Here is a 12305-nt window from a genome sequence, read left to right as displayed (position 1 = left end):
GTATGTGTGAGTGCGTCCTTTCTGCGTTATTTTTCAGGCCTTTCAGGCTTTTCACTGCTTTTCACTGCCTGCCACTGCTTTTCACCATATTCCTTGGGCTTTTCACTCCACACTAAGGGACACTGAGACAGAGACACTGGGCCACTACTGTACGTACGTGCGCTCGCATGGCGACTGCTCGGTTCTAAGGTTCGTCGGCGACTGAGCTCGGCTAACGGGTTTCCTTTCCGTTTGACGTAATCTGCAGGGCACCGCGATGCAGAGCGATGAAAAAACACACACCGTAATTCCCCGTATTCTGATTCTGCCGAAAAAGGACGACGCGTCCTCGGGGAAATTCTCTCTCGTTGGGGCACTGTCCCCGGCCCCTCGCGTTTCCTTGCAGGTCAGCCGGCATAAACAAATGCCGTGCCACATGCCACATGCCACTAGCTACTAGCCACTTGCCACACGAGCGACGACACGCTCCAAGAACTTCCCCCTATTTCTCCGATTCAAATTCCGATTGGCGTTCCGAATCCCTCGCTGCTGCACCGCGGGCCAAAGGACCTCCGCCCCTCGCTTCTCCCCGAAAAGAAAATGTCAAAATGATTAAGCTTGAATATGGGCCACTGGCTAACAAAGCCAGCATGCGGACGCTGTTCATCAGTCTAAAATGGTGTAAGGATTGCCATTGCCCCTCCCCCTTACCCCTGCTATATCCGCCTCTGGCACACGCCGCGTATACGTAATGTCAGAAGCAGCTCATAACGTATACGCAACGTTGGCTTGGGGAGATCGCTTGCGGGCTTCTTTCGCAACCGCAGATAAGCCCAATGCCCCGGCCCCCAAGTGATTAGCTCGCAGTTTGACTGGCAGTTCAGTTCTCCGCGAGATTCCGCCAGAGTCGGAAGCAGGGCCCAAGTCGGACTATTGAACACCCAGATAACCTTATCGAGGCGAAGCGGAAGCCAGTCTAGGCCGAAATGCGGCTGCCATTTCTAGGAGTAGCTCTTCTCGGCCTCCTGCTAGTCCTAGTGACCCCGACCCATTCCAATCACACCGCCGGCTATGAAGGGGCCACCAAGCAGATCCTCCAAAGGGCCACCGACCGCATTCGACACGTCTGGGAGATCACCCGCAAGATCTTCGTGCAGCTCACGGCCAAGGGAAAGTCGCAGCTGGGCGGAACGGTTCTCGGCTCAAAGCAGGAAATAGAGGCGGAGACCTATCGACTCTACTACGAGCTGGCGGCCAACTTGAGCGTGGTGCCGGTGTCCGAATTGAACGATCCACTGCTGCGCAGGCTCGTTCAGCGAATGTCCAAGCTGCAGCTGCAGGGACTGCGGCCAAAGGACTACGAGCAGGCCAAGGACCTTCTGCGGCAGATACACAACTTTGTCAGCGGCCCGATGGTCTGTCCCCATGATGACTGCTCGGCCAGTGGGCAGTTGGCCATGGTTCCGCAGATCGTGAAGCGGAACATGTACGCCAAGCAATACGAGGAGCTGCTGGACAACTGGAAGAGGTGGCGCATGGCCATAAACGAGAATGACGTGGCCAAGAGCACGTTCAAGGACTACGTGCGCCTGCTCAGGAAAGCGGCCACCTACAACGGCCATGTGACGCCCTCGCGCACCTGGTACCTCAACTACGATACGGAGAACTTCCAGGCCGAACTAGAGGCTGTCGTGTGGGAGATCATGCCACTCTACCGGGAGCTGCACGCGTACCTGCGCCACGAGGTGCAGGCCGCCTACCCCAAGGCAGACACCAAGAGCGATGGCGCCATCTCCGCACCCATCATGGACCAGATCCTGTCGCAGGACTGGTTCCCGCACCAGTTCTTCCGCACTCCGCATCAAGGCAAGCAACACCAGCTGCCCTCTGTGCACAGACGACTTGAGGAGGTACTGGTGACACCCGTGAAGATCAACCGCATGGCCGCCGAGTTCTTCGAATCGCTGGGTCTTTTCGTTCTGCCAAAGTGAGTGAATTCTGCGCAGATTTCAGAATATTTTATGAGGGGTTTATCAGTTTTGTGTATGCATACTCGTAAAAGGCATAAGCAAAGTTTGTAATTGCATACATTCATTTTGGCAATTCCTATCGTCGTACTGCGGGTAACAAACAACAAATGATACAATTATTTTGATTGCGTGATTTGATTAGAAAATATTTTGATTAAGGTAGGAAATGTAGTGTATTTTTACAGTATTTATTTTACGTTTTTTATTCCACAGTGGAAACCTACGTAGTTTTCCCTTAAGATTAGTTTATTTTTGGCTTTAAAAATCATGAAGGTAGGATTTGTTCGGCTTAAAACAAAAATCTTTCCTTCCCCAGTACCTTTTACGATCGCTACTCCCGCCGGATGAGTGAAGAGGAAGCTGGAGTCGACTGCAAGTCGCAGGTGTATTACTTTCCGCCGGATGTGGCACTGCGCTACTGTCCCAAACTGGACTACAAGAAGATGATGCAGATCCACGGAACAATGGCGGAGATTCAGTACCACCTCTACAAGATGCGGCTGCCGTTTGGTCTTGACACAGAGCCATGTCCTGGATTCGGCGCTGCCATAGCAGAAACGGTTGTCCTGGCCTCAGGAACCCCACGCCACCTGAACCGCCTCAAAATCCTCCTGAACAACAGCCTGACGGAGGAGCAGTCCCTGAACCGGCTTTTCCGCATGGGCGTGCACACCTTGATCGCCGTGCCCCAGTACTTCATCAATGACAAGTTTCTGGTGGACGTAATGGACGGACGGATTGGAGTGAAGGAGTACAACTGTGCCTACTGGGATCTGCAGGATAAGTTCGCTGGAGTTCAGCCGCCAAGGCCACGCCTTAACAAGGACTTCGATTTGGACTTTAAGTTCTATCGCGGCTTGAACCCGGAAACATCCAACACAAAGTAGGTTCCAATAATTATCATTTATAGTTGAGAGCTTTCTATCGTCGATGTTTTACAGAAAATTCATGGCGGAGATTCTGGGATTTCAGTTTTACCGCTCCTTTTGCCTGGCAAGTGGCCAGTACCGGCCCGGAGACCCAAGTCATCCGCTGCACAACTGCGATTTCTACGGCTCCCCGGAGGCGGGCAAGAAGATGCACGACATGATGGAGCTGGGAGCCAGTCGCCACTGGCGGGATGTCATGGAGATCGCCACCGGGGAGCGGAAGTTGAGCGGTCGTGGCATTCTGGAGTACTTTGCCCCACTCTTCACCTGGCTGAAGGAGCGCAATAAGCAGTTGGACATCGAGCCCGGCTGGGATGCAGATGAATGTGAGTATGGCAAGGAAGACCCATGATTCAAGTTACCACAAGGTTTCGTATTTGTTTTCAGTGTGTCGAAGGGACTGAAATCCCAAGCACAGTGCCTACACCCCAGTTATCTAACCGTGTCACTATTAAGCACGCATTTTACCTTACAATAAACAAACATATATGAACATAAATAATATTAACTGAGTATTTACTGTGGTATCCGTTATTAAATGCTTTTAAAGCACATTGTTTAATCCCCCAAACATTATTTTTATGCGATTTTTAAAGTGAACTATTTTTATGTAAACCAACTCTTCAAATACTTTAAATGTTTATTTACAAAGGCACTTTGGTAATACGACAGAAACTTAGGTATACATTAAGCACTACACATATCGTTTAATTACGGATTAAGTATGAACTATCCAAGTGGTTAAAGCGCGAAGTGGGCTCCCCTGTAGGGCTATGGGCGTGGCTTGTTGCACAAGAATAAATATGATTGGACAGGTGGCGATGGCCGTGATGAAGATTTTGTAAGATTCCGAGATCCATGAGGGTGAAGATCGATGGGCGAGGATGAAGGCAAAGGACGGACTGGGCGAATTCCACGACACAGAGCCGTTTCACATCGTCGTCTCCGAGTCGGGCGGCGTGTGGTAGTTGAGATTGTAGGCGGGTGGACCGTTGTTCAGAAAGGCCATCGAGCGGATGCTTTCCCTCGAGGCAGTCCGTTTGGAGAAGGACATGGCGCTGACGTAGGCAGGCGCCGGGTCCATTGGCGGCGGCGGAAGATATTGTTGCTGCTGGTGTTGCTGCTGCAGGTGCATTGGATGCTGCTGGTAGAGGGGCGGCGTACATGGAGCCTGCGGCGGAGTGGAACTGGCCCCGTTCAGTCCGGCGAACACGTTCTCGCCCGCGGCATTTCCGTAGGTGGTGGAGAGTGGCCGCGAGCCGTGGAAATTCGAGTAACTGGAGCGCACCGAGGGCGGCCGATTATTGTAAAGCTCATCGGGTACGTGGCCCACGTCGTTTAGGTGGGTGGTGGAGTGTTGGTAACTGGGATTGTAGTGGCCTCCTCCGCCCACCTGCAGGCTGGATGCGGCTGCAACAGATGGCAGAGGTGGTGGCGGCGGAAGAGTCGGCGAACTCGGCTCCTCCAGCACTCCCTGCCCGTTCGTGTTGTAGTAAATTGGGTCCAGCGGAATGTTCTTGCGATAGCTGTGGTAGTAGTGCCGGTTGCTCTTACCCAGACTGCCCAGCTGGCTGCCGGGCGCGTTGGTGTTGTTCACTATGTCGTTGTTGAGTGAGTGCAGGTTGGAGGCGGTCAGCGATAGTTTGTCCTGGCGGTGGAAGGAACCCAGGTGAGGCTGCTGCTGCTGTTGTTGCTGCAGCTGCTGGTCGATGATCTTGGTCACCGGGTTCTGATGATACTTTCGGCGGGAGCTCCGAGTGCTGCTCCGCACATAGCTTCCGCTACTGCTGTCTGCTCCGCCACCATGTCCGCCGTGTCCGTGCTTGGATCTTAAGGTGCCGCTGGAGCCGTGATGCGAACGTCTGGTGCTGCTTCCGCCTCCACTCGACTGCCTCCCTTGCGTGCCGCGCGCCATGACCGACCGTCTCTTGACGCGCCGCGGTGTCATCGGCTTGGGACTCAGCTCGCCGCCATCCTGGTCGCCTCGGGAATCGCCCAGCCCCAGCCCCATGGAGTGGCCGCCATGCCGGATGGTGTCGCTGCTGCTGCCGAATTCGATCGAGTAGAGCGACTGGCGGTGCTTGGACTGCTTGCTAATATGCTTCACTGCACCGGGGAGAACAAGATTGGATCAGTACGAGATCGGCAAGACCGTTAGGCCACGGATAAAATGTTCAAAGTTACCTCGGGTTAGCTTTGAGTGTGCTTTTGTGATTGGAGCTGTTAAACAAGTTGGATTAGCTACGTTCGGAGAGAGTCGAGAGTTAGCGGTTGGTTAGAGCCACAAATGCTACAGAAAGCCAGCTACCAGTGAGAGAACAACTTAGGAGGATAGATGGATCGGCTACGAAGAAGGCTTCCGAGACAGACAGAGAGTACCCGTAGTTTGGTGTAAATGAACATTTTATTGGAAACGCCTCGAATCTCGTCGGGAATTGGCACTAGTCAGCGCAATTCGCATGGCTAAAGATCAAGATCGGGGATCTATCTAAACAGTAAATATTGACTACGCTACATGGATTTGGATCTGCTCTGCTAATGCATTTGTGTGGCCTCAAGCTTAAAACTAGACTTAACAGATCTATAAATTTGTATGGTTACTTTTGTTTGCGTTTGTATAACGAATCTCGCACTTAAATCAATAGGCAACTTCTTGTTTGTGTTCGACAACTAACGTTTGCATCGTAGTACATTTCGTAATTAATGGTAATATGTGTATATCGTATTTCAGTTATTTTAGTTAAACAACAAAAGGCAACTCTTGGGGAGGCTGCGCTCTCCCGCACATAACATCAGTATATATATCTTGTATACTCTAATCTCTATTCCGTCATTCATCCAAGGCATCTGGTTGCAATTGGCGCTAAATTTCATTTATCTCGCTTGCATTCTCAACAAATTTTCATATCCTTTTCTTGATAATGATTTTTGTGACATTTTCGTTTTTTAAATAATCGTTTGTCGTTCATGTTTGTTTTCAGCTATCACAGATCAACATAAAATTGTTAGGCTTGCACTCTGTCGCGACTTTCCACGCTTCTATCACAATTCGGGGAAAGTTTCTACTGTTTGCACGTATGTGAATGATTACTTAGTTTTACATAATAGAAGTCAGCTCTGCAAGGCATCATCCGAATCGTTAAACGCACGCATGGGAAGCTAATGTTAGGCCCTGTTCTTAGCCAGGGTAGCCGGCTGGTTAGGCACAACAAAGAAACAGCAACACCTATGTATATGTATGAAGGGTTGTGTATGGGGATCGAGTGATCCTGGTAGAGTTAGTAACAGGCCTCTTGCCAAGGCAGAGAGCTTGATTAAGAGAGAGAGGGGGAGCAAGTGCAGCGGGACGTACTTAAATCTATGCCTGCACGCCCACTATAGAGTTGCAGAAGGAGCGGGGACGGGACTTTTGGCCGTTAGCACTTCGACCACTCCGACGATTAACGTGTGGAGCAGCCTCAGCTTCCGCCTGCTCCACCAGGCGATCGTCGCTTTGGGCGCGCACCACGTATCCGGGTGGAGGAGCGCGAATCTGGTCGCAGAAGTTCACGGGAATCGGGGGCCTGGGCCGGCGATTGCTTCGACGCACCATGGGCGATCCATGTGGGACGGGGAGGGGCAGGGGCACCTGAACGGCTGGCCCGGATCCTAGCTTGCTGGGAATCGCATACCGCTCGGTCACTTCCGGCGAGAGATCGAGATAGGGCGCCTGGCCCAAGCGCTGGTGGATGTGAGGCCGCACTATTGGCGGAGGCGGCGGCGTCAGCATCTGATCGTGATCTAGCTCGGACTCGCCGTCTGCATCCTCGTCATCCTGCACCTCCAAGCAGCTGTGCATGGGCACCGTCGGCAGCGGAATACGCGCGGGCCGCCGTGCCTTTGGGTTCGAACCTAGGCGAAGGGGAGAGGGCAGTCCGTTCTGGTCGTAGGGATAGGCGTTGTTGTTGGGACTTGAGCGAGAATTGGAGTTAAAGACGAGGTGAGGCTGGGCGTTGTTGTTCTCGCCCAGGAAGAGGCTGTTCGGAGTGGGACTCTGAAAGGGGACGTAGGTCACACCGTTGTCGCCCTGAGCGAACTGCTGCAGCGAGAAGTTGTCCTCGTCCTCCTCGAGGTTGCGCGACAGGCGTTCGAGCGGACGGATGGGCGAGGATAATCCCATGCCAGGACTCGGATCTAGTCCGCTCGAGACAGGAAGGCCGGACTTGGGCGGCTTGGGCTTGTGGTGGATGCGGGCGAAATGGGAGCTGCCCTGGAGCGAGTCGGGACTCTGAAAGATGCTGTAGTTGCTGTTGCTCAGCGAGTTGCCGGCCAAATAGGGATTGGAGTTCTGTAGCGAGGCGTACGAGAGCGAGGGCGTGGTCTGGGGGGACATGGGACTGGGGCTGACCGGGGCCTTGGAATGGTTGTGCCGGTGGCGGCGCAGGCTGCTGCAGTTGCTCCCCTCGCCGCCCGTGCGCTGGGTTAGATGGTTGGTCGAGGGGTGACTGTGGGTTTGGAATGATGCGCTGTGGTTATTTGTTGTGTCTGGCGGCAGCAGCGAAGGCGCGCGCTGGTGGAGATTATTGTTGAGTGTATTATTGTTGCTGCCGCTCAACTGGTAGTTCTTGTTGAAGTGGTGTAGTTTGGGTTGCTGTTGTTGCTGATGATGATAGAGTTTCAGTGAGTTCTGCTGCGGCTGCTGCTGCTGCAGTTGCAGATGCTTGTTTGATTGCATGGTGGCGCTTGCGGATGTTGTGGGTATACTTGTATAGCTCACGTACATTGGGTGCACCACGGTGTGCTGTGGACTCTTCGCGTCGCCGTTCATGAAATCGACTGCAAACCAGAAATTGATTAAGATGCTTTAACAATAACCAGAAGAATACATCGGGTATCGCAGGACACTGTGCAGCAGCCACAAGTCTGAACTAAATAAAGGTCAAGTCTCTGGCAAGTGATAAACTTTGGTGCTATTCGTGTAAAGTGTAAATAAATGTGTGTATTTTGATTGTTTAGCTATCACTTAGCTATCGGTCAAATAAACTTGAGATTGTTTGACTTTCACGAACTTTCCCATTACTGATTCCGATTTCCATTACTATTTATACTAAAATTCAATGTTTTTCGGAGCACCCAGCTGGCGTTCTACTTTGTTTTTAGCTGCACAGTGTCGCTGACGATAGGCAAATACAATGTTGTTGTTTTCTTGATTAAGAATGAATGACTTAGACATAACATGGATTACAATACGAGTATATGGCATGTATGTAAGTATAATGTTTTTAAAGGCATATGTAGAGTTGCTCACAGTTCACATGGACACGACACAATTGTTAATATGGGATACCATATACGTTTAAATCGAAAACGGTAATTTTATGTGGGTACAATCGCATTCCAGGGTGCGGGTTTTGGGTGGGGAGGCTTGAGCTTACATATCGACAACCTGATGTATTCGACACTAACAATAAACAATCGTCTTCGACTTCTCGATGTCGCTTCATAACTTCACATAAACATTCATTACACATAGGGGAAATAATGCTGGTTAAGAGGGGATGGGAAACATTTACCATAGACACAGTGCACAGTGAGACCCGAAAGTGAGAGATTATGAGGAATGAGAAGGGGTTAGCAATGACCGATCCCGGTTAGTGGGGTTTGTGACAAACGAGCATGGTTCGTATTCAGAGAGCGCCACTTACATCTGTCGTCCTCGTCAAGAAATATGCAACTAATAAGAATCGCACCGAGTATGCCGAGCAGCTGTGGGGTGGGCGAGACAATTAACACAATTCAGGCACTTGAGCCAGACGGGCACTCACCGCCAGGGCGCACTGCACCCCCGAGTGGGTGATCTCCACCAGCTCGTAGTCCAGCAGGCAGCCCTCCACGCGCTCCGGCCGGATCGGATCGTCCGCGGTCATATTGTAGGTGGGCTTGCAGCCGTATCCGTTCGCCTCGAACCAGGAGACGCTGCCAGTGCCCAGATTGAGCAGGTTACTATCCTGTGGAGGAGCAATTCGCGTGCTCAAGTAGCTGTCCATGTATATTTCGACGTGCATTGACTTACCCTGTTCAACTGCCCCACATTCAAGTAGAAGCAAATGAGGAAGGCGTTCCAGCCGATCCACAGGAAGTTCCATATTAGATACTGCAGGCGGGCACACAAAATAAATTGGGGTTATCGCAGAGATATGGTAATCAGGCCACTTACGGTGATGATGTATTTAACGCGGAAGTGGTAGGCGCCGTAGAACCCGAATATGATGAACAGAATGTGGAAAAAGTTCACCAGGATGGGCGCCCACATGTACCCGAGGAAGTCGAATACCTGGCGCTCGATAATCGTTATCTGCGGATCGATAGGGAGATGGAGATTACAGATTGGGAATCGTAATGAGCCCATTCGGAGTACTCACCACTTGCAGGAAGCATATTGACAGCAAAAAGTGTCGCCGCGTACACGAGCACGAGCCCATCACATCGTCATTCCATTCAGAATTTGAATAATAAATAATTCCGCTCCCCCGTCGCTATCTGGCTTTCCAGCTAGCTGTCTGCTCGGCCTATCGTCGCCTTATCGGGACTGGAACTGGTGGCTATCGGCGGCTATGGCTGTGCCTTCCCGTGGCATTTCCGCGTCGCTTGCAGACCTGCTGCAAGTCAAGCGTGGCAAGTGCCTCTCGCTCGCACCTCGAGAACGCACAGGTGCAGGGGTTCGCTGGGGTTTCCAGGGGCCTCAAGGGGCAGGGGTGGGAGCGAGAAAGAATGCAGCTGCACCAACGAGCAGCGAACAAAACCTGATCTGTGTGAACCGAGAGTAAATAAAGAGAAATTAAGCCAAATGAACTGCGCTACCGAGAGAAACACTGCCCAAACAGTGCTGTGGAGGGTACTAGTTCTGAGTACCTACGTTTAGATTTAAATTTTGTTGCTTTTCGAGAAGAATAAACCTGAGTCATCCATGAGATAGATAAGAAATTACATATTTTGATATTCTTGGAAAGCTGTATGTTATTGGGCTCCCATTCTTAGAAATGTATGCATAACAACAAATACTTAATGGCCCAGTAGGAGTGACCAATAATTTTAATATAAATATTTAGGGAAAAGTACCCAACTGTTTCGCCTAGGTACACCCATCTAGGTACTTTCCAACAACACTGCTGGTCGCACACTCTCGCACACGGAAATGCTCCCCACCAACACAATCACAGCGAGGGGCTCACGTAACGTAAACCAAACACGCACTATTTTCGCCTATTTCATCTGGGCGAGCACATATTGTCGATTTCAACAGCGTCTGCTTAGTGTCCAGGTCAAGTATGAGCAATTAATTAATTAGCACACAGCGCAGCGCGGCCGGAGAAGCATCTCCGTTCCATTACGCCATGTCTATATTTGAGGCCCCCACACAGATGCGATTGGCGATTCGAAGCGTACACCGACGATGACCAGTAATCAAATTAAACAGTAATTCGATGGACAACGCATGACGCGCATTGTTTGTTACTGGAATGACTCAAACAGAGAACTAATTTCCATTTGTTTTCCGCTTGCGACACGGAAGCCCCACTCTCACACACACACACAAAGAGTCACTGACCACCGCACATTCCCATACATCCACACTGAAGGCAGGAGAGCTGTGCTCCACAAAGTCTTGATATGCCTGCAAAGGCTCACGCGCAGCTATGCCAGGCCCACTCCACTTTACTAATACGCAGCCACGGCGATTTACTACATCGACTTAAAACCATTTTCACTTACGTCAAAAACAAGTGCGCAAACGAACGAATCGGATTCGATTCGGATTCGGAGCAAGCAAAACTAACCCGCCACGGTCGGATATTTTCACGCGAATGCCTCATCCAACTGAGGCGGTATATATATGGTATATATCGGTATGGCCACATTTTGCTTTGCGAGCGAGTGTCGAATGAGATTTTCTCTCTTTACAGTAAAGTAAAAAGTAGGAAGAAAGTAAGCAACAACTGTTTCGGGAGACACCAACCCCCATCATTCCCAAAGGAAAGTACGGTAGACCGGACAGTTTTTGTTTCGCTTTTTTGGAAGTCCCTCTTAATTTTTATGCTTATTTTTACGCTTATTTGTTTAAATTTTTTGAACATTTTCTTAGTATACTTAGTAGTATACATTTTACAATTATCCTTCAGCAAAGATTCCAGAAACAGTTTCAGGATTTCTCGATCCATCCATCGATTGCAAATGGGACATGACGCTGAACAATCGACACACAGAATTCACCCTTGCTGGAATATTTTTCCTTAACTTGATTATCCTTCTCGAAGTCCGCAAAAGCCTGCGTCTCCCAATTTTCGAGATCAAGAATGGATTGGTTCTCGAGCTCTTCGCAAGTCACATATTGTGTGCCCTGCACTATGCCCTATCCCTCTATCACAGATTTCGAAATAAACGACATGGACTCCGGTGTCCTGGTCCTGGTCCTGGGAACTTTAAAGGAAGGTCGCCGCGTCCACGAAGAGCTGTGTGTTTTGTAGCATGGGTACACTGAATATGTCTTCCATTTTCCCATTCAGGTTGATTTTCTTGAACACCTCGTCGGCGTTGTCCTCAATCAATTTTATTGGCCATCAGTTGGAGCACTGGTTTCGCTGGATTTGTAGGATCTCTCTAGGGTCTCTGGGGGAGGCCCTTCTGGTTGTCTGAGAAAGATGTGTCGACAAAAAGTCCCAGTTGCTGCCTGTCTCCGCCTGTGTCCCAAGAGCTCCTCCTTGCGTCCATCCAGCAGGTCCTCCATCCATTCGCGCTTCCGCTGGGTGCTTCGTCATCAGTCCAAGAGACTTCTTATTGCTCGAAAATTGCTTAAAATTCGGCTCATCAAAAAAATCATTCTCCAATTCAAAAATTCAAAACAAAACAGCAGGAATTCTCGGAGCGGGACGTAAGAAAACGTAAGTGTCGGCCGAACGTAAGTGTCAGTGAAAAAGGGAGACAGCCTCAGCGTAAGTGTCAGTAAAAAAGCGAGATGCAAGATGCTTCCCAAGTGTCAGCAAAACGTAAGCCAACGTAAGTGTCAGTAAAAAAGGGAGATAGCCTCAGCGTAAGTGTCAGTAAAAAAGCGAGATGCAAGATGGAGAATGGAAGAGAGAGATAAAACAAGTGCGCAAACGAACGGGACAAAAAACAGTTGGAAAGTGTGACCGTTATATTTGCTCGACAAATAATAGCGAAAATAGTTTGACCGCAGAGATAACGTAAAATAATACCGTAAAGAATCAAATCAACTAGGGTATTCCCTAAACTGTTAAAGTGCTGAAAAGTTGAATTTTGGTCATCTGTTTATCACCTGTTCCAAACAAACACAAGTTTCAGCTTCGAGACTGTTGAATTGTTGAAAGCC

General features: G+C 50.1%; 3 protein-coding genes across 12 annotated transcripts in view; 1 reads left to right on the top strand and 2 right to left on the bottom strand.

Moving 5' to 3' along the window:
- Positions 1–198, bottom strand: part of LOC119549411 (sodium channel protein 60E) — a 32986-nt gene extending 32788 nt beyond the window's left edge. For all 5 annotated transcript variants that reach the window (XR_005219413.1, XM_037857475.1, XM_037857474.1 and 2 more), the window contains exon 1: positions 158–198. The gene's annotated coding sequence lies outside the window, so the exon portion shown is untranslated. The remainder of the gene's footprint in view (positions 1–157) is intronic.
- A 659-nt stretch (positions 199–857) lies between these two features.
- LOC119549009 (angiotensin-converting enzyme) lies at positions 858–3442 on the top strand. Its single transcript, XM_037856646.1, has 4 exons — positions 858–1966; positions 2326–2892; positions 2951–3264; positions 3326–3442. Exons 1-4 carry the CDS (start codon positions 966–968, stop codon positions 3340–3342), a joined length of 1899 nt encoding a protein of 632 aa, XP_037712574.1. The 5' UTR covers positions 858–965; the 3' UTR covers positions 3343–3442.
- Positions 3443–3560: 118 nt separating this feature from the next.
- Positions 3561–10789, bottom strand: LOC119549007 (sodium/potassium-transporting ATPase subunit beta-1-interacting protein). 6 transcript variants are annotated; one of them, XM_037856645.1, is made up of 8 exons: positions 10691–10789; positions 9340–9725; positions 9135–9272; positions 8991–9071; positions 8743–8925; positions 8623–8683; positions 7699–7753; positions 4889–5044 (listed from the first exon to the last, which is right to left on the bottom strand). In XM_037856645.1, exons 2-8 carry the CDS (start codon positions 9397–9399, stop codon positions 5032–5034), a joined length of 591 nt encoding a protein of 196 aa, XP_037712573.1. In that variant the 5' UTR covers positions 9400–9725; positions 10691–10789; the 3' UTR covers positions 4889–5031. The 6 variants fall into 6 exon arrangements, with proteins under 6 accessions (XP_037712570.1, XP_037712571.1, XP_037712572.1 ...); XM_037856642.1 differs by lacking the exon at positions 7699–7753 and having other exon boundaries at positions 3561–5044; XM_037856640.1 differs by lacking the exon at positions 4889–5044 and having other exon boundaries at positions 5324–7753.
- Between the last annotated feature and the right edge of the window lie 1516 nt (positions 10790–12305).

The sequence above is a fragment of the Drosophila subpulchrella genome, chromosome 2R, assembly GCF_014743375.2.
Source record: "Drosophila subpulchrella strain 33 F10 #4 breed RU33 chromosome 2R, RU_Dsub_v1.1 Primary Assembly, whole genome shotgun sequence".
Classification (NCBI taxonomy): Eukaryota; Metazoa; Arthropoda; class Insecta; order Diptera; family Drosophilidae; genus Drosophila; species Drosophila subpulchrella.
This window is presented reverse-complemented; position numbering and strand designations above follow the sequence as displayed.